Source organism: Gorilla gorilla, chromosome 16 (assembly GCF_029281585.2).
Source record: "Gorilla gorilla gorilla isolate KB3781 chromosome 16, NHGRI_mGorGor1-v2.1_pri, whole genome shotgun sequence".
Taxonomy (NCBI): domain Eukaryota; kingdom Metazoa; phylum Chordata; class Mammalia; order Primates; family Hominidae; genus Gorilla; species Gorilla gorilla.
In genome coordinates, this window is record NC_073240.2 from 52,144,870 (window position 1) to 52,163,785 (window position 18,916).

The 18,916-nt window shown below is 46.4% G+C and overlaps 1 protein-coding gene across 2 annotated transcripts in view; it reads left to right on the plus strand.

The window, feature by feature from the left end:
* The window catches only part of GLDN (gliomedin), a 66,656-nt gene that overhangs the window by 29,614 nt on the left and 18,126 nt on the right, over positions 1-18,916 (plus strand). For both annotated transcript variants that reach the window (XM_063698548.1, XM_004056184.5), the window contains exons 2-4: positions 6,326-6,377; positions 12,330-12,347; positions 12,687-12,794. In XM_063698548.1, the coding sequence (XP_063554618.1) occupies positions 6,326-6,377; positions 12,330-12,347; positions 12,687-12,794 (178 nt within the window). The remainder of the gene's footprint in view (positions 1-6,325; positions 6,378-12,329; positions 12,348-12,686; positions 12,795-18,916) is intronic.

Sequence of the window (18,916 nt, forward strand, 5' to 3'; positions counted from 1 at the left end):
TTTATCAACCAAAAAGTTGTGTTGCATTGTGTGGCTTGGGCTGCACTTTGCTTTTGTCACTTAACACCATGCCAAGGCTGTCTTTCCAATAGTACATATAGATCTATGTCATCCTTTAAAATTTGTTCAACAAGACTCTTATTGACAAACCTTTGCATGTTCTGCCACACAGTGTTGCATTGAGCATTTTTGTCCAGATATCCTTGTATACTCTTCCAAGTGGGATTCCTAATTTGTAGCATTTTCTTTTTAACAGATACTGCCAAATTATGTCCCATCTCTATTTAGTTTGAATTAAAACAAGCTCAAGCCATCTGATGCCAGGTCAGCAAGAAGTCTGTTCTTTTTCTCCTGGGGCCTCTTCCTTGGCCAAGATCCCCAAGAGTTCTGCTAATCCAATGAGAATAGTTCCCTTTTCAGAGAAAAAAACTGGAAAAACTGGTCAGGCTGCCAGTAGGGCCCATTTGGGCTATCTTTTCCCCTAACGCTATTGTATTAGTCCACTTTCTGTTTATTATAACAGAATACCTGAAACTGGATAATTTATAAGAAAAGGATTTTTTTTTCAAGATGGAGTCTCACTCTGTCTCCCAGGCTGGAGTGCAGTGGCTCGATCTCAGCTCACTGCAACCTCTGCCTCATGGGTTCAAGCGAGTCTCCTGCCTCAGCCTCCCAAGTAGCTGGGATTACAGAAGCATGGCACAATACCCAGCTAATTTTTTTCTATTTTTAGTAGAGACAAGGTTTCCCCATATTGGCCAGGCTGGTCTCGAACTCCTGACCTCAGGTGATCCACCCACCCTGGCCTCCCAAAGTGTTGGGACTATAGGCATGAGCCGCCGCGCCTGGCCAGGAATTTATCTTTTACAGTGATAGAGACTGAGAAGTCTAGGGTTGATGGGCTGCATCTGGTGACAGCCTTCTTGTTGGTGAGGATTCTCTGAAGAGTCCCAAGTGAGACAGAGCATCACATAGCAAGGGATTGAAGTGTGCTCACTCAGGACTCTCTTCCTCTTCACATGAAGCCAGCGGTTCCACTACCATGATAACCCATTAATCCATGAATGGATTAATCCATTCTTGAGGGCAGAGCCCTCATGATCCAATAACCTCTTAAAAGGCCCCATTTCTCAATACTGCCACATTCAGGATTAAGTTTCAACATGAGTTTTGGAAGGGACACTCAAACCATAGCAGCTACCAAACATTCAATGCTGAAAATAAGTCGCCATGCAATGTAATGTGTCCCTGTCCGTTGCTGCATTGATCTTCCCACCTGGGAGATGAACCTGATGGGCCCCATTGTTTCTTCTGGGAGATAATTCTCACTCCTCAGTGATGCTTACAGCCAACAGGGCATTCATCCTGAGTTCTCGGGGCTACTGCTTATTATCTTGCACTCAGGTTGACAGCCCATCATTCCCACTAAGTCTGTCCTCCATGCTAGCGTGGCTGGGTTGGACTTTTTCCTGTGCTTCACCCACCCTCTCCCCAGCACCACCAGATTCTCATATCATGAACTGATTAACAATTTAATGTCATCTTCTCTCAGAGAAACTCTTCCTTAGAGATGGTTGATGTGCTTTCCCACTTGAACCACTTCTCAGCAGAGAAGTTCCAGGCCTGGGACCGGGCACTATTCTAGACACAGGGTACCTTAGTCTCTTTTGTGCTGCTATAATGGAAAACCACAGATTGGGTAATTTATAATGAACAGAAATTTATTTCTCATAATTCTGGAGGCTGGGAAGTCCGAGACTGAGGTACCAGAATCTAGTGAGGGCCTTCTTCCTGCATCATTCCACAGCAGAAGACAAAAGGGCAAGAGAGTGAACTCAAGCCCTCTTATAAGCAGCATTAATTCATTCATGAGGGTGGAGTTCTGCAGACCTAAATGTCCTCCTTTAGGCCCCACCTCCCAACACTGTTATGTTGGGGATTATGTTTCCAACACATGCATTTGGGAGGACATATTCAAATCATAGTACAGGAGATGCAGACAAAACAAAGAAGTTTTTCTGCTCTCAAAATGCTTCCTTTCTCTGGGGAGCAGGAGTAGGTAATAAATATGTAAGCAAGATAATACAGTCATTCCTCAGTATCTGTGGGGGATTGGGTCCAGGACACCTGTGAATACCAAAATCCGCACACAAGTTCCTGACGCTGGTCTTGTGGAACCCAAGTATATGAAAAGTCAGCCACCCATTTCTGAGAGTTTCGCATCCCTCAAATACTGTATTTTCAATCCATGTTTGGTTGCGGATGCAGAACCTGTGTATATGGAGAACTGACTATATTTACTGATAAAAGTTTGTGTACAAGTGGACCCACACAGTGCAAACCTGTATCATTCAAGGTCAACTGTACTGAATAATGATAAGTGCTACAAAGACAAAAGGCCAGATGAGGTGATGGGGAGTGGCTGTCTGGGCTCCCTTCAGTTGAGAGCTAGGAAAGCCTGACTTGAGGCATCAGTGAAGCTCACCATGTAAAGATGTGTGGCACAGCACGCTAGGCAAGGCTAAGACCAGCGACGAGGCCAGTGCGACTGGAGCAGAGTGACAGTGATGGGCAGGGAGGGGGAGAGCCCTGGGAGATGCCCTACAAGGTGCGGGGGCAGGGCCACAACATGGATGGGTCATGCCTAGTACCCCCAGGACAATGACCTCTAAGGACTCTTCCAGCTTCAACCTTCTCAAGACCTACCTCAAGACTTAAGAGGCCCTTTATGCCAAATATGACTCCTTAATTTGACCATCTAGATTTTGTGACTTTCAATTGGGAGTTTTCTTATTTTGATTCCAATTTTTAATCATTAAGACCAGAAAAAAGTTTCTAACTTTATGGCCGCACCTTTTCATATCATATGTTTCATCTCAATACAATCTTATATACACAGCCCAATTTCGTTAAAAGACTATTCTTGAGTAAAGATTAACATAATTTACTGGTAAATATCTCAATTGACATTTAGCATACAAATGAAACCAAAAGGTCAGGAAATGAAAACTGCTTCATAGTTTTTACAGAAGCTGCACCTGCCCCAGATCAGTGATTAGTACCAAACAGAAAGGCTAATTTTCCCTATTGTTGCTTCTGTTGTTTCCAACCACCCCTTCTGCTGTGATCCCCCAGGCAACAAATGAAGCCATTGTGAAGTCTTTTCTGGTCCTCTCAATGGGCAATTACACATTTTTTAAGACAATAAATTTTGTTCCTAGTGCAGCTGATTACATTCATTTATGAAAATGACTAAAGGCAGTGAATCAATTTTTTTTTCTGTCTGGTGATGTTAAGATAATCACCAGAGCCATAATAAAAAGTAGAGTGGACCTGGAATCAGGAAACCTGGAGTTGAGTCCCGTTTCTTCTACCAGCAAGCTGTGTGATTTTGAGTAAATGATGGCATCTCTCTAAGCCTCTATTTTCTTATCTGAATTAAATGGATAAGTGTACTCCAACTCAGAGAGCTATTGGGGGTGAGGGGACATCCAGAAGTCTTCCAAGGCATTGGTAAACTTCCATTTCATTTCATATATATGTGTTTGTCATATTATTCATTGTTAAATTATCTGTACACATTTTTTTTCTTTCTTTTCCTTTTTTTTTTTTTTTTTTTTGAGACAGGGTGTTGCTCTGTCACCCAGGCTGGAGTGCAGTGGTGGGATCACTGTTCACTGCAGCATCAGCCTCCAGGGTTCAAACAATCCTCCCACCTCAGCCTCCTAAGTAGCTGGGATTATAGATGCATGCCACTATATCCAGCTAATTTTTAATTTTTTCATGGAGAAATGGTCTTACTATGTTACCCAGGCTGGTTGGGCTCAAATCAATCTTCCCACCTTGGCCTACCAAAGCACTGGGATTACAGACATGATCCACCACACCAGGCCCACATTTTCTACATGTGTGATATGTATGAATATTTCACAATAAGTTTCTAAAGCAGGCAATAAATAGCTGTTGACATACTTGACAAAAAGTAAATACAATATAAGTTTTCCTCTGGATCTCCTAACAGAATAAATCTAGATACAATACAAAAATTATTTTCCCCTCACATCAAAACATGGCATTTTGAAAAATAGTTTAATGGAAAGAGTAATCAGTGAAATTTTTGAAAAAGACAAAGATTGTATCATGTTTAGTACAACTCCCTTCCACCCTGGCCCTCCATTTTCCCCTCACTTGAGGTTTTCTAAATCTACACAAATATTCTGGAAAGATAAAGAGATTATCTTAAAAGCAGCAAGAGACAAACACATAGAAGCATTTCTGTGTGCAGCACTGTTTTACATGAACAAAAGTATGTTATATGTGCTGCTCTATATTTGCATTTTTTCATTTATCTTAGAGATCTTTCAGTAGCAGCCTATGAATTTAGCACAGTCAGATTTGTTTTTTCTGAAGCTCGTTGGAGCAGTGTGGAGAATGGGAAGGGGTATACAGTGGGTGTGAGGCAGCCAGATGTTTTCCTTATTCCCATTGGTTTTGAAAACATCAGGCTAATGCCATGCTGCAGTGACCACCTGCCACAGGTGGTCATCCAGTGGGGAGTGTCCACATGGCATGAGAATCACTGCCACCCAGGGGCAGTTTCCACGTGCCAGGGACTGAGCAGGTGCAATCCTCAAGGCCAGGTGCTTATATTATTCAGAGGAGGAGATCAGAGTTCCAAGAGGTTAAGTACTTCATCCGTGTTCACCCAGTTAGTAGGTGCTTTCTCCCAACCACTAGGCTCACCGCCCCTTTTATTCAGGCCCAAAAATTGAGCCCTTCAGATGCTGTGGGTGCTGGCTCATTATGGTGGTGAAAGTTGGATTTGGCAATTCCTTCGTCATCCTCTGTCAGAATTCCATAGAAATTCAAAGAAATTCTCTTGATGATGTTGATAGATAAGCTGCTGATAGCGAATATTCTTAGATCTTTTAAGGGTTTCTTTCAAGTGTTATGTTAACTACAGTCATATGTCATGTAACCACAGGGATACATTCTAAGAAATACGTCATTAGGCAATTTCGTTGTGTAAACATCATGGTGTGTACTTGCACGAAACTAGATGCCATAGCCTACAACACACCTCAGCTGTGTGGAAAAGCCTATTGCTCCTAGGCTACAAACCTGTACAACATGTTACAGTCCTGAATGCTATAGGCAACTGTAACACAGTGGTAAATATTTGTGTATCTAAACATAGGAAAGGTACCATAAAACAACAGTATAAAAGATTTAAAATGGCTCACCTGTGTAGGACACTTACCATGAATGGAGCTACAGGACTGGGGTAGCTCTGGGTGAGTCAGTGAGTGAGGGGTGAGTGAATGTGGAGGCCCAGGACATGACTGTACACCACTGTAGACTCTATAAACACTGTACACTTAGGCTACACCAAATTTATTTTAAAATATTTTCTTTCTTCAACAAATTAACCTTAGCTTACTGTGACATGTTTACTTTATAAAATTTTAATTTCTTTTACTTTTTGACTTGTAATAACACTTACAACACAAACACATTGTACAGATCTACAAAAATACTTTATATCCTTATTATGTAAGCTTTTTCCTATTTTTAAAATTTGGTGTTTTTTGTTTGTTTGTTTATTTACTTTTTAAGCTTTTTTGTTAAAAATGAAGACACAAACTCACACATTAGCCTAGGCCTACACAGGGTCAGGATCATCAATATCACTGTGTTCCATCTCCACATCTTGTCCTATTGGAGGGTCTCCAGGGGCAATAACATGCATGGAGCTGTGACAACAGTGCCTTCCTCTGGAATACCTCCTGAAGACCTGCCTAAGGCTGTTTTACAGTTAACTTTTTTCTTCTAAGTAGAAGGAGTACAGTCTATAATAACAATACAAAATATGGTGACATCAAGATGTCAGCTGGAAACTTTTTAAAAAGATTTTAAAAAGTATAACATAGTAAATGCATAAAGCAGTAATAGTCATTTATTATCAAATATTATGTACTATACATAATTGTATGTGCTATGCTTTTTACAATCTGCAGTGTGGTAGGTTTGTTTATACCAGCATCACCACAAACACAAAGTCATGCATTGCACCAAGACACTACCCCGTGACTGGACAAATGAGGTTTGCAGCTCCATTGTGATCTTATGAAATCACGATTGTGTACGATTCGTTGTTGACTGCAGCAGCACTAGGTGGGACATCACTGCGTTTTCCTTGAACTTCCGCGGGTTCTCCTAAAGTTACTTGGTGACTTTTTATGATTGCTTTCTGCTCGTCTGAATAAAGGATGAGCCCAGGGCCTGCTGCCCACTATCTGCTCTGATGACCCTCTCTCCCCTGCAGATCCGAGTGATGGTGGACCTGTGCAACAGCACCAAGGGCATCTGCCTCAGAGGTAGGCCAGCCGCTAAGCAGAGCCGCTCACACAACAAGGACTTGTGCCGCCGAAGGCCCGTGGCAGAATGAACACCTAGGGACACTTTATGTTATAAAATACATGTTGGTTTACTTTTACCAGATGTTTTTAATGAGCTGAAAACCCATTGTAATGATTATGAAAAATAATATTTTCAGTATTGCCATAGAAATATAGCCATGGAAAATAACTAGGACTTGGGTAATTAGAAACGTGTGGTACCTTGAACCAGAGCCACAGATTATTTTCTTATTCCCATTAGTTTTTCAAAGGGGAAAAAAAGGAAGGGAAAAGACCTTGCTAATTAATACAGTTCTTTTATCAGAAGTATTTATTGGCCAGATTGGCTAGGTGTGGTGGCCCAAACTATATGTTGCGGAGTGCTAGAGCAGTCCCCTCTGACTTTAAAACATTACCATGAGACCTTGAAGCCACCTGAAGCTTTTGCTGGATCTCTCAGTTGATGGTCCCAGTCTCTGGGGAGGCCGGGCTAGAGCTTCTCAGGGTTAAGAAACCCTGCACAGTTTGCATCAGGTTGTAGGAAGCCTAGCCTTTTTCCACAATATTTCCCCCACCTCCCTCTCATTACCTGCATTGCATTAGGAGTGCAATGTGAGTTTGCTGAGTGAATAAACCTGTGGGTATATGGGTATGTGAATGGAGGTGAGATAGTAAGAAAGAAACTCCCCTCAGGAACCCCAAATCCAAGTCTGACTCTCTTTCACTTATTTTGGCCTCAGAGAGAAAAACTATAATCTTGTGACTTCTTGGGAAATGCTAATTGAATAACTCAAGTCATATTCCGGCCCTCACTGAAAATTAAAGATCTTCAGAACAGCTTGGTCCTTTATTCTGAAACTCTTGTAGCTTAAGCATCTTTCTTCCATCTCTTGAAGTCCTTTTTCAGAGTTACATGCGACAGTAATGAGTGCTAGAGAAATGGATGGATGGAATTACAGGCACAAAAGCCTGTTGAGAGGCACAGGAAAAGCCTCTTCCTTTTTGATTTTTTTAATAGTGATAGACCTGAGAGCCAGGCTGTACAGTGAATGCATGGGACGGAGCTATTGAGACCACTTAGGAGAGATTGGCAGAGAGTGGGGGACGACATCTGCACTGGAAGTGGGTTGAGTAGGTTTTTCTTTAGCACTTCGAAGTGCTTTTCAAAAGACAGCACAATCTCCTTTCATGCCAGCTTGAAATTGGGCCTCCTTTTGCACAGAAAGTTCTTCAATTAAAATTAGATGTGAAAAGTACAAGTTGCAAAGTGAGAGGATCCTTTGGGATAGACCACGAGGCCTGGACTGGGGGCAGGGTAGTGGGCAGGAAGATGAGTGACAGGACCCAGGAATGAACTGGGTAGCTTCAGAGGGTGGACACAGAGCACTGGTCTCGAGCCCTAAGAGGATGCCTGGCAGGAAGATGTGCCAGAGCAGAACCTGGGCTTGGGGACTGGGAACAAGGTTTAGCTTCCCACTGGATTCATCTTTGAAAAAGCAGGCACTCATAACTTGAGGCTAGTCCAGCTGTGACCAGGTAACCTGGCTCCCATTCCTCTTCCTTGCCCAGCTGTTGCTGCTACGGCAGTCAGGACAGATGCTATGTGATTCTGTGCAACCTTTAACATCTCGGGTGGATTGTGAGGGTAATCCCCTAGCTAGAGTAATTAGTTATTTTGCTAGTACAGAGTTTGTCAAACAACACATGCTTTTCTGAATGCATCTTACTCTGGAGCCCAGATTTCCTTGGGGACCCAGAAGCATATCTTCTGGGAGAGCAGGTGTCTTGAAGAAGCCATGTTATTGGGTTATTCTTCACTCACTGCATCCTCTTCATGTGTATCTGTTAGAAAATATCTAAATCATCATGTTACTGAACTGCGTATTGGGGCAGAAGCACTACACATTCTCCTTGCAGCCAAGTGACCCTAATCCAGTTATGATACGTGTCTCTAGTCTCTTATTCTATGCCTAGGCAAATATCAATCGCGGATCAATGCTGCTGAGCACAGCCTCATAGCATTCTTTTCTGCTGTTCCAGAAAGCCAGCACTAATTGACTGGAACTGGCACTTCTCTCTGCAGACTGATTTGTTTTTGGTGTTCATGGCCATCACAGACCTCAAGTTTACATAACTGGTGCATTGTGAGCCAATTTTAGATTTCAAGGGAAAAAATATCTAAGTGGCTCAGCTCTTATCAAGCATCCACCCAATTTTAATCGATTCTGGTTAGGAGTGTGGGATAGGTACAGTTAGCATGAGCTACATAATTTGCAGGGCCCAGTGCAAAATGAAAATGCAGGGTTTCTTGTCCAAAAGAAGCAGGAAAAAGGCTTTCTTCTTTCTTCCACAGTCTTGACCTGTTTTGGTGTGAGTTTTTATCTGCTACCTAATGTCATACTCCATGAAGCATAGAATACTTATGGGGCAAGTACAGACCCTCACAGGCACCAGGGATCCTTCCCTGTGACTCAGGCACGCAGGGCACCACTCAGCCACACCTTTCCTGCACTTGTGCCCCAGCCCCTACCAGAGTGGAAGGTGGCAGAAGTTACTGATGGGGCAAGGAGTACAGAGGACACATCATGGGGCAAGGGAGCAGGTGGCAGTTCCTAGGAAGGTGGTGGGAGTTGGGACCCCACCAAGCCCCCTGTGCATACTTTATTGACCCATTGGACTTCACTTACACAAATTCAAAGACAAGATCACTGGGAATTTCTAGATGGCGACTGCAGAGCATTAAGCCCACACCTGAAGCCCCCTTGTGAGGTGAAACCCTATGCACCTGCATGGGTGGCAGGCCCAGGACACCGGCCCTGCATGCACTATTAGCATGATCATGGATGTCTGCACATATTCCTTGAGGATGTGCTATTCAAGAAAGGGAGAAGGGTCAGGAGCTGAGAAACAGTTTTCTAAACACCCAGTTGGCACACATCATGGCATTTGACATTATTTGACACGTGGGAGCTCTTCCAGATGTCAGGCCCCTGGAGAGCCAGGCTGGCATTCTGAGAGGACAGGAGGACATCCCGCCATCACCATAGCTCCCTATGCCTCAGCACATTTTATGTCTGCCCGGACTGCTGAGCTCTCTGGGGCTGTCTTCCTTTCTCTTCTGAAATTCTCTCCTCATCTAGCTGCGGGGAATTAGACCTGCTGGATTTCCTCCTCCAAGTGTCTTCTGACAACTCTCTCTTTCCTGGTGCCTCTTCTCTCACTTGCCTCTCCCCAGGTGGGTGCGGCCCTCCCGCTCTTCCATCCCCAATTCTAGCCTAGACTTTTTACTCTTGCCTTAAGACTAGCAGCTCTGGACCTTTTTAGGGTCAAGAACCCCTCTAAGGATCTGCTGATGGTGACTGATTCTTTTCCCAGAAAATTTTCACACCGCATCAGAGGGCCCATGACCACCTCCATTCCAGTCATCTATGATGCTCGGATAAAAATGCAGATTATTGGGCCTCTAAATCCAAACTGAATTAGGAACCCCAGATGGGGCCTGGGTATCTGCATTTACTAGGCATTGCAGGCGATTCTGTGGATTCATATGAGAGGAACTCTATCCATAGGGCATCAGTGGAACTCTTGCAGGACACCCTAATCTAATCACCACAGTGAGAGCCTTGGCCACGGCTAACGTGTCCTGAATATACAGCTTCAGCCAGGAGCTCTCACCAACAGTACTGATGCATGGACATGGTTATCAGACTGTCGTGAGAACTTTTGAAACCTACTGTGTACAGGCAAGTCTTGTGTCTTACAGTCAAATTATTCCTTCCACCAGTCTCTATATCCGAATTTGGCTCCCTCTGTCGTCGGGAACGATGATTAATTGATTTCCTCTGACCTCTGTTAACTGGCCACCTCACCCCCTTCCCAGTACGTGTTCGCCATCTGGTGGTAAAGTCATGGAGACACAGGCTGTACTGACCCTAGAGAATGTGGTACCATTTTAGCCAGCCATTTTTGCCCAGAGTAGGACTGTTATGTATTGAAAGCATATCCTCAAACACCTATTTCTCCCAAAAGTCCCCACGCCTGTCAAAATAGCCTCTATCCATCTGTATTGCAGGCCCCCTGTTATCTGAAAGTCCTCCTCCTTTGCCTCCTACCCAATCAGATGTGGATTCTTGCTCATTCTGCTGAAATACCTCTTGAATGTCTAGCTTTCTCTACAATTCTACAGTCAGCTCATTTATCCACAAGCTTGTCACTGAGTTGACAGCTACAAAGATCCCCTAGGGTTTTTTTTTTCTGCAATGCCCATCCTCCATGTCTCTCTTCCTGTCTCTGTGTCACTGTCTCTCTCGTCTTGTTGCACCTAGTTCTATCCATCTTCCAACTACAAAGAGGCTATCAAACCCACACTGCTTTCACAGCATCATCCCCCTGCCTAAGAACCTCCCATGGCTCCCTCCTGCCTCACAGATACCATCTACACCTCCTGGTTTGACATTCAAGTGCTTCTGCCACCCACCATACCCAGGTCCTTCTTCAGCCTCATCTCTACACACTTGGCCAGTCCTCTAACTTCCTCCCACCCTGAATCTTATAAGTCCCCACCTCTGTACCTTTACTCCTGGTGGCCCCTTCATGGAATGCCAGACCTCATCTGCTGCCATCTTAAGCCCCGTTTCTTCAATGTCGTGGCTCCAGGATCATCTTCTTGAGATGCCTTCTCAGACCACTGCATGCCCACACTTCCCCAGTACCCCTTGTCAGGGGTATGGGAGTGGAGACTTCACTGTAGCTCTCTCATACTGCATCATGGTTTCAAAGAGTCCATCTTTCCCACGTAGACTGTGAACGCAACAGATACAGGCACCAAGATTTCTTGGTGGAGTTTGATGCACATAATAACTGCTTAGCAATGCTTGTTTTGTGAATGGTCACAGGCTTAGATTTATGGAAAGACCTCGCCATTCCAATATTGGTAATCATTATATGTGGTCTAAAGAGGCGGGCAGATCATGAGGTCAGGAGATCGAGGCCATCTTGGCTAACACAGTGAAACCCTGTCTCTACTAAAAATACATTAAAAAAAAAAAAATTAGCCGGGCGTGGTGGCGGGTGCCTGTAGTCCCAGCTACTCGGGAGGCTGAGGCAGGAGAATGGCATGAACTCAGGAGGCGGAGCTTGCAGTGAGCCGAGATGGTGCCACTGCACTCCAGCCTGGGCGACAGAGCGAGACTCTGTCTCCAAAAAAAAAAAAAAAAAAAGGAAAGAAAAAAAAGGAACTCAAGTGCTCATGTTACAACTTCATTAGCTTGTCTGAGTACTCAAATAGAATAGTCGACAATAAGACACCCCTATTGGTGGGAGCAAAATTCATCTGAACCCCTTAGATCCTTGGGTAATTACATGCTAAGGAAGGTATTTGTTACCTGATCTGGGCTCTCAATTTTTCTCAGGCTATTTCATGTAACAAAAGAGAAATCTAGCCAGCCAGCTTTCACTCCCGACTCCCCCCAGTGGCTCAGATGAGACAAGCTAGCTAGATTAGAGCACTTGGAGAACTCCTGGGACAGCCCCACAATGACAGCACCATCATTTGCTAACCCCCGTGCTAGGGCTGCACTCATGGCCACCGGCATTGTTACTGGCCCTCCATTTATTAGGTTGACTGCTTGAGAGGTGACTAATTTATCAATCTACAGTGAGGACAGCTCAGAAATTAATCTTGGTTCATTGAAACAAGCAAAAGTGGGAGCAAATGGTTTGATTGGCAAATGGGTCTTTGTTGAATTGCTTTAAAGGGTCTTTTGGCCAAATATAACGAGTTCTAAATACAAGGTGTCGAATCCATTGCTTAGGGTCAGTAGATAATTAGGAGATTTGAAGGTCAGGGGGTGCTCTTTGTTTTCTGGGTTCGGTGCTGGTTTCTCTTTCTTCCACCCGTGGTTTCTCAACTAAATTTTTTTTCTGTTGTAGGACCTTCTGGACCACCAGGTAAGAGCCCATGGATTTTCTAGTTCAAGGGGAGGCTGTGGGTGGCCAGACCCTAGGATCTCCCTGATGGGACAGATGCGGGGAGGGCAAGAGCCTGGAGGCAGTCCTGGCTGTGTGTCTCCTTCTTTGTGCCCCTCACCTGAGGCTCTGCCATCACCATCCCCCCACTTGGCACTGCTTCAGCCAGAGAAGGAAGGAAAGAAGTGGGAAAGGATGTGGAAAAGGAATTGATGCCTGCTCAGTTTCACTGGTAAAGGAAATGACAGTAACTTCAGTGAATAATTTATTTATTTTATTTTTTTTTTTGGTTAATGTCCCTGTTTCTGTGTTTTGATGCAGGACCTCCGGGAGCCGGCGGGTTGCCAGGACACAATGGATCGGATGGACAGCCTGGTCCTCAGGGCCCAAAAGGAGAAAAAGGAGCAAATGGAAAAAGAGGAAAAATGGGTATTTTTGGCAACTCTTCTAATTAATTTCCCTGTTATTTATCTCCATGATTGCATTTGGGTCGACTAAAGCTGTGTGCAGCAGGGGTAAGGTGTTTCATCTCCGCACAGTTTAAGGCCGGTTTAACTCTTACCTAGAAGCCATTGTGTTCTGGGATACCAAGGGTATACTTCTTGGTCCCACCTTGACAGATGTTTATTTCAAACTGGAGAAGCCGTCTCCTGGCAACTGACTCCCACCCTTCTGCTGCAGACAGGAGGTGGAAGGAGCAGAAGCCCACAGCCCTGGGAGGGGCACTCTGTGGGCCGTGTGACAGCTGGTGCTGGTGCATGCTCTTTCGAGGCTCAGCTCCTGCCTTGCCCTCTATTGCCTCCTCCTGCCCAGCGAATCTGTGTTTGGTTGAAAATCAATGAACTGATGTTGGCCCCTGGAAAGGCGTTTCTTGGCTAGAGGAATAGCTCAAACTGCTTGAGTGGAAAGGCAGCATCCTGGCCTCCCTGCGGCCGGCACTCAGGTCAAAGGGTCTCCTCTTCAGGGGCTACAGGATAACTATGAAGATATGGCTGGCATCTCGGAGGAGCTTCCTTTGCCCTGTTATGAGCAGGCCATTACCACTGGAGAAAAGGCCCAGAAGCACCAAGGCATGAGATGTGCCCAGGGAGCAGTAAGAATCAGGGGCTGGTGCAGGGCCTGGCAGGAGGCTGGGGCACAAAGGGGAAGATTCTGAAGGGCTCTGAGCACCAGTACTGGGGAGCCGGGGCCAGGGCAGATCCACCTGAAGAAAGCTGGCACATGCTGTGGTGGGAGCTCAAAGACAGAGGGAAAGAAACTACTCAGGAGGCTCCTACGAAGGCCTGGCTCTCAGCCACCCATCAAAGCCACTGCTGAGGGCGGAGCGAGGTTGTTTTCAGCCGGAGACTCCACTGCACCATCTTATTTTCAACCTCTTGGCTCTGCTACCCAAACTCACTTGGACTGGCCCTGGACGAGAAGAAATGGTAGAAAATTCTTCCAGACAGCAATTACTCCTTTGGTCACCTCCACTCTTATTCTCATTAGCAATTGAAGTAAGGGCCAGTGGAGAGGGAAAAATTGTCGAGCACCTCTGCCACTTGGCAGTGCCTACCTGCTTGTGTTCCAGAGGGCAGCTTCAGAGAAAACGGGCACACACCGTCCAAGCCAGCTCAATCCTCAGAAGGCCAGTAATTACCATTGGAATTACACAGCAGCAATGGATCGTTCATATAGGATAATAATTATAATTATACATGAGCATCGCTGTAGAATAATGATGCCTATTGGCTTATCCTGGGAAGACTCCAAAAATGTGATTCAGTCCTGAGGCCTCGGCAATGGGCATGATGAGGGCAGGCTCAGGGGCAGGAGGGCACCCTGCTAGAGCTGGGTGTGGGGCACGTAGGAAAGGGGTGGTTTTCAAAAAGGCTTGAGACAGATCCCTGGCCTTGAGGACGTGCTTCGCATGCAGCCTGCAACCCAGGGAGTGCAGAAAAGAAAAAGTGCATTCGTTTATGGAGCACATATTTGTGTGGCAGGTATCGTTCTAGATGCTGGAGATTCAGAAATAAGCCCCCCTCCTCCACCTTCATGAGGCTTACATCGTAGCTGGGAGAGATGGATAGTAAATAAGATAAATAAATAGAATATATGGTCTGTTCCATGGTGATAAATGCTGAGGAGAAAAAATATCATAGAAAGGGGTGGGAAATTTATGTGGGGTTAGTGGTGGTACATTTAGATTGGGAGGCCAAGTAAGACCTCCCTCAGAAGGGACCGTTGAGCAAATACCAAGAGGAGGTAAAAGAGGGTCTCAGGGTTTCTGGGGCAGAGGGCTCTGGGCAGAGTGTGTAAGCCACCAGGGTACCTGGACAGTTTAAGGATCAGCAAGGAAGCCAGGGCAGCTGGACAGAAGGGATGAGTGGCTAACCTAGCCTAGTTGAGATCAGAGAGGTAACCAGGCCAAATCAGGTCAGCCCTGGGCATTTTAAGAACTGTGATTTGTACTCAGAGAAAAACGGGGAGGATGTGAAGTGGAACAGTGCTATGCCTGACATATGGATGAGAGGATGGCCTGACAGCTGTGCTGAGAGGCTATAGGAGGGAAGGGAAGAGGCTGGAGCAGAGGACAGCAGCAGAGAAGGGAGAAGGTGTTGGATTCTGTTTGTCACTGGAGGGTGACCCCAATCCTTGGTTTCTGGGAGATCTCATAGGAAATGCAGCAAAGACACCCATCTCTACAGCAATCTCCCAGAGAGTAAGGCTTGCGGAGGTCAGCAGCATTAGACCGCGAAGCCTCCACTCATACTGAGAGTGGAAGTTGAGTCCCCGAGGCCCCCACAAGGAGTTCATTGTCCCAGACCAGGGGAAGTGGGAGACTAACCACCAAAGGCTATCTGAAGAGCCCAGCTCGATGGGATCGCTCACTTCATGGGCCAGCTCAGGCTGCAGAGCAAAAGCCACATTGTCCTGTTCACCCTGCTGAGGCCCCGAGGCTGCACTTTCCCTCCTCACCCACTCCTGAGCCCTGGGACAGATTCCCTTCATACCCAGCACTTGCAGGAAAGGAATAGGGAGGAGGGACCAGAGGCAGCAGGGCCACTGAGGGGAACAGGGTTCCTTCTGAGGGCCATGAGAAGCCCCAGAGGGCCGTCAAGTGGGAGAGAGTGATGGGATCAGATCTGCCTCTCTAAATGCTGCTGTGGCTGCAGCATGGAGAGTGCACTGGAACCGGCAGGCGAATAAGCCAAAGTAGAGGCAGGGAGATGGCCTCCGTAGGCGGGGGACAGCGGGCGGGGGTGGAAAGACCCACAGGGATAAGTGATATTTAGGGGCGAAGCCAGCAGTTCCCAGTGGACAGTGGATACAGGGAGTTGGGGGTCAGGGAGGCATCAAGACTGACCCTAAGGTTGCTGTCATGCTCGACTGGATGGATGGGTGAGCTGCTCCTGCCTGAGGTGGGGAGCCCCGCACTCAACTCAGATCTAAAGGGACAATCGTGGACTCCGCATGGGATGTGCTGAGTTTCAGATGCCCTGAAGTATACAGGAGGAGGCGGGGCAGTGGCCTTGGAAAACAGGTCTGTAGTCAAAAGAGGCCTGGGGTGAGACGTATATATCAGGGAGTCATTGAGGCACCTGGGCATGTGGGCAGGGGTGAAGTCACTTAGGGAGAGAGCCTGGCAGGAGAGGAGGGGCTGGGTTTCAGCCCTGAGAAGCTCCAACCTCAAGTGACAAAGTAGAAGGGGATGAGTCAGCAAAGGAGACTGAGGAGGGGACTGAGCAGCAAGACAAGCACCAGGAGAGGGTGGGGACATTCATCAACAAATACTTATTCAGCAGATGTCGAGTGCTATTGGGGAACTACAAAAGACACAGGCACTGTTCTGGAACTTTCCATCTTTGGTGGAGAGGCCAACATCCACAGTCAACAGTCATATCCACCTACCATCTCAACATGAGATGTATGTTTGAAGGGAAGAACGAGGTGCTCTGAGGTACAGTGATAGAGAGGGAGGGCAGGGAGGTAACAGCTTTGGCCAGACGTGAAGGGAGGGCCTGGCGCACACAGAGGGTGGGGTCACACAGCCAGGCGAGGTTGGAGGCTGGCCCTAGGCCTTTCCAGAGCTTTTGGATGAGCAGCCAGCTCCCAGGATGGCACTGCAGGTCCTCACGTGGGTACGCAACCTTCCAGGCCATTGCTGTGGCTGTGGAGAAGGAAGGGCTGTCATTTAAACTGAGAGTTAAAGGATCATTCGTGGTTTGCCAGGCAGGGGTGGGGTAGGAGAGGTGTGGGAGTGCATTCCACAAAAAGGGAACAAGTGTTGTTTCCAAGAAAAGGAAAAAAGCCTGTGTTCTATAGAGTTAGGGACCCAGTTAGGGTGGGGTGTGCCCTCTAGCAACAACCTTTGGAACTATAATACACAGCCAGCATTTACTGCCAGACACTCCACTAAGGTCTCCGTACACTCAGCTCATCTAGTCCTCAGAACAACCCAAGGGCATGAATACTTTTGTTAGCCATATTTTTTCCAGATGAAGATACTTCTCTCTTTTTCAAACAGGCCAAGCTCACCCTTGCCCCAGGACCTTTGCACGAGTACTGCTAGGGACCCAGAGTAGACTGGGGTGGGACTAGGACACAGTGGCCTGTGCCCGCTGCCCAGAATGCCCTCTTCCTGACTTCCTCTGTCTTCCTGAGCAGGTCTTAGCTCAGATGTCACCTCGTATACAAGATCATCCTTGGCCTCTGTGTCTAGCCCCTGTCTCACCTACTCTGTCACATCCCCTGCTCTTTTGAAATATTGACCCCTTCCTGAAATCACCCCATGGTGATTATTTGTTGTTGTACTGATGGTCTGACTCCCCAAGTGGGATCAATCAAAATATTGATCTTTCCCTGAAATCGACCCATGGTGATTATTTGCTATTGTGCTAATGGTGTGACCTCCCAAGTGAAATCAATCAAAATATTGATCCCTCCCTGAAATCACCCCCTGGTGATTATTCGCTGTTGTGCTAATGGTCTGACTCCCCAAGCGCAATCAATCGAAATATCCCTCCCTGAAATCACCCCTTAGGGACTATTTGCTGTTGTGCTGATGGGCTGACTCCCCAAGCAGAATGTGAGGCCTGTGAGAGCTTGGCCATGTCTGTCTTGCTTAGTTCCTACCTTCAGTGCCTGGAACACACAGCCAAGGAGCTCAATGAATTCATTGTTGAATGACTGGATATAACTTGTCTGATGTCGAAAGCTAATAAGTGGAGGAGGCAGGACTTGAATCCAGGTTTCTCTGACTTCTGGAACCCCTGCTCTTAACCACAGTGACACTCAATTTCCGTGCTCAAGGGGCTTGGGCCCTGTTGTGAGAGCAGGGTTATTGGAGGTGCCGAAGAGCAAGAGCAAACAGGAAAGAAGCCTGGGCCCTGAGCGCTGGTGCAGTTAACGATTGAGAATATAGGGCTTCAGACACCCTCCAATCTGAGCTCCAAGGCTGAGTCTTCCTGGGAGGGCTGGGAGGGTTCCAGCCTTTCAGAGAGGCCTGCAGGACATTGTTGAGAACACACAGTTCAATGAGTATAACCTGCCAGTCAGAGACAGTTGATTTTTGTCCCTCTCATTCCCTGCCTTCAAGGCAGAGGGGAACGGTGAAAGGAGTTCTAGTAGCTCTTGCCTTTATCCCTTACTGGCCCTGAGGCCCTGGGCAAGTCACTCTAAGATGAGGCCTTGACCTCCTCATCTGTAGCCAGAAGAGGTTGGGTTATGACAACTCTAATATGGTTTCTGGTTTTAAATACTCCACTATAGTGTTGGTCAATGAAGGCAGGGACTATGTATTATAGATTTTATTATTCATGACATCTCTTAGCTAGGGCCCAGCTAAGGCCCAATAAATAATTGATGAATGAAGAATGAATTAATGAATGCATGCATGAATGAATGAATGAGAAGACTAGAACATTGTGTCTGTATATAAGGGCTTACAATCCAGTTGAAAGAGAAGATATATCGTGCAACAGCAGGTACTCAGTAACTATTTATTCTGGTTGGAAGACTGCTCTATACTTCATAGGAGGCAATACTGCCAGAAGAAAAAGCCAAACTTCCCTGTGCAGAAGATGAGCAAATAGGACACTGTGCAGAGGATCCTACTTGCAGAGGACGGATTGTGCAGCAGAACTAAGCATAAAGGACAAGACAGAGAAGAGTGATCAGCACTTCGGAGATAAGTAGAGGAGCAGTGGGAAAGGCGGGGGAACGGGGCCCAGTCCCAAGACACGAATAAGGAGGGCTTTCCTTTCTGTTTTTTATGAGAATTTGATTTTTAGAGACGATAACTGCAGCAGCATTAACCGCAGGGAGAGAACAGAAAGGCCTAGGCTCACAGGTTATGAGGCCACCCCTGGGTACTAGTGGGGACCCTGGCTAGATTGGGCTAGGACTAGAGGGTAATGGCCTTCAAAGTAAGGTCAGGGGGTTCAGCTCCACATATGCAGGAGGCAACCAGGAGCCATTATAAGACTACCCTGATGAAGCCAGAGTTTAAGCTCTGTAGCCTAACGGTTGCTTCCAGGAGACTGAAACATCAAAGCTTCTCAGGTTCTGAC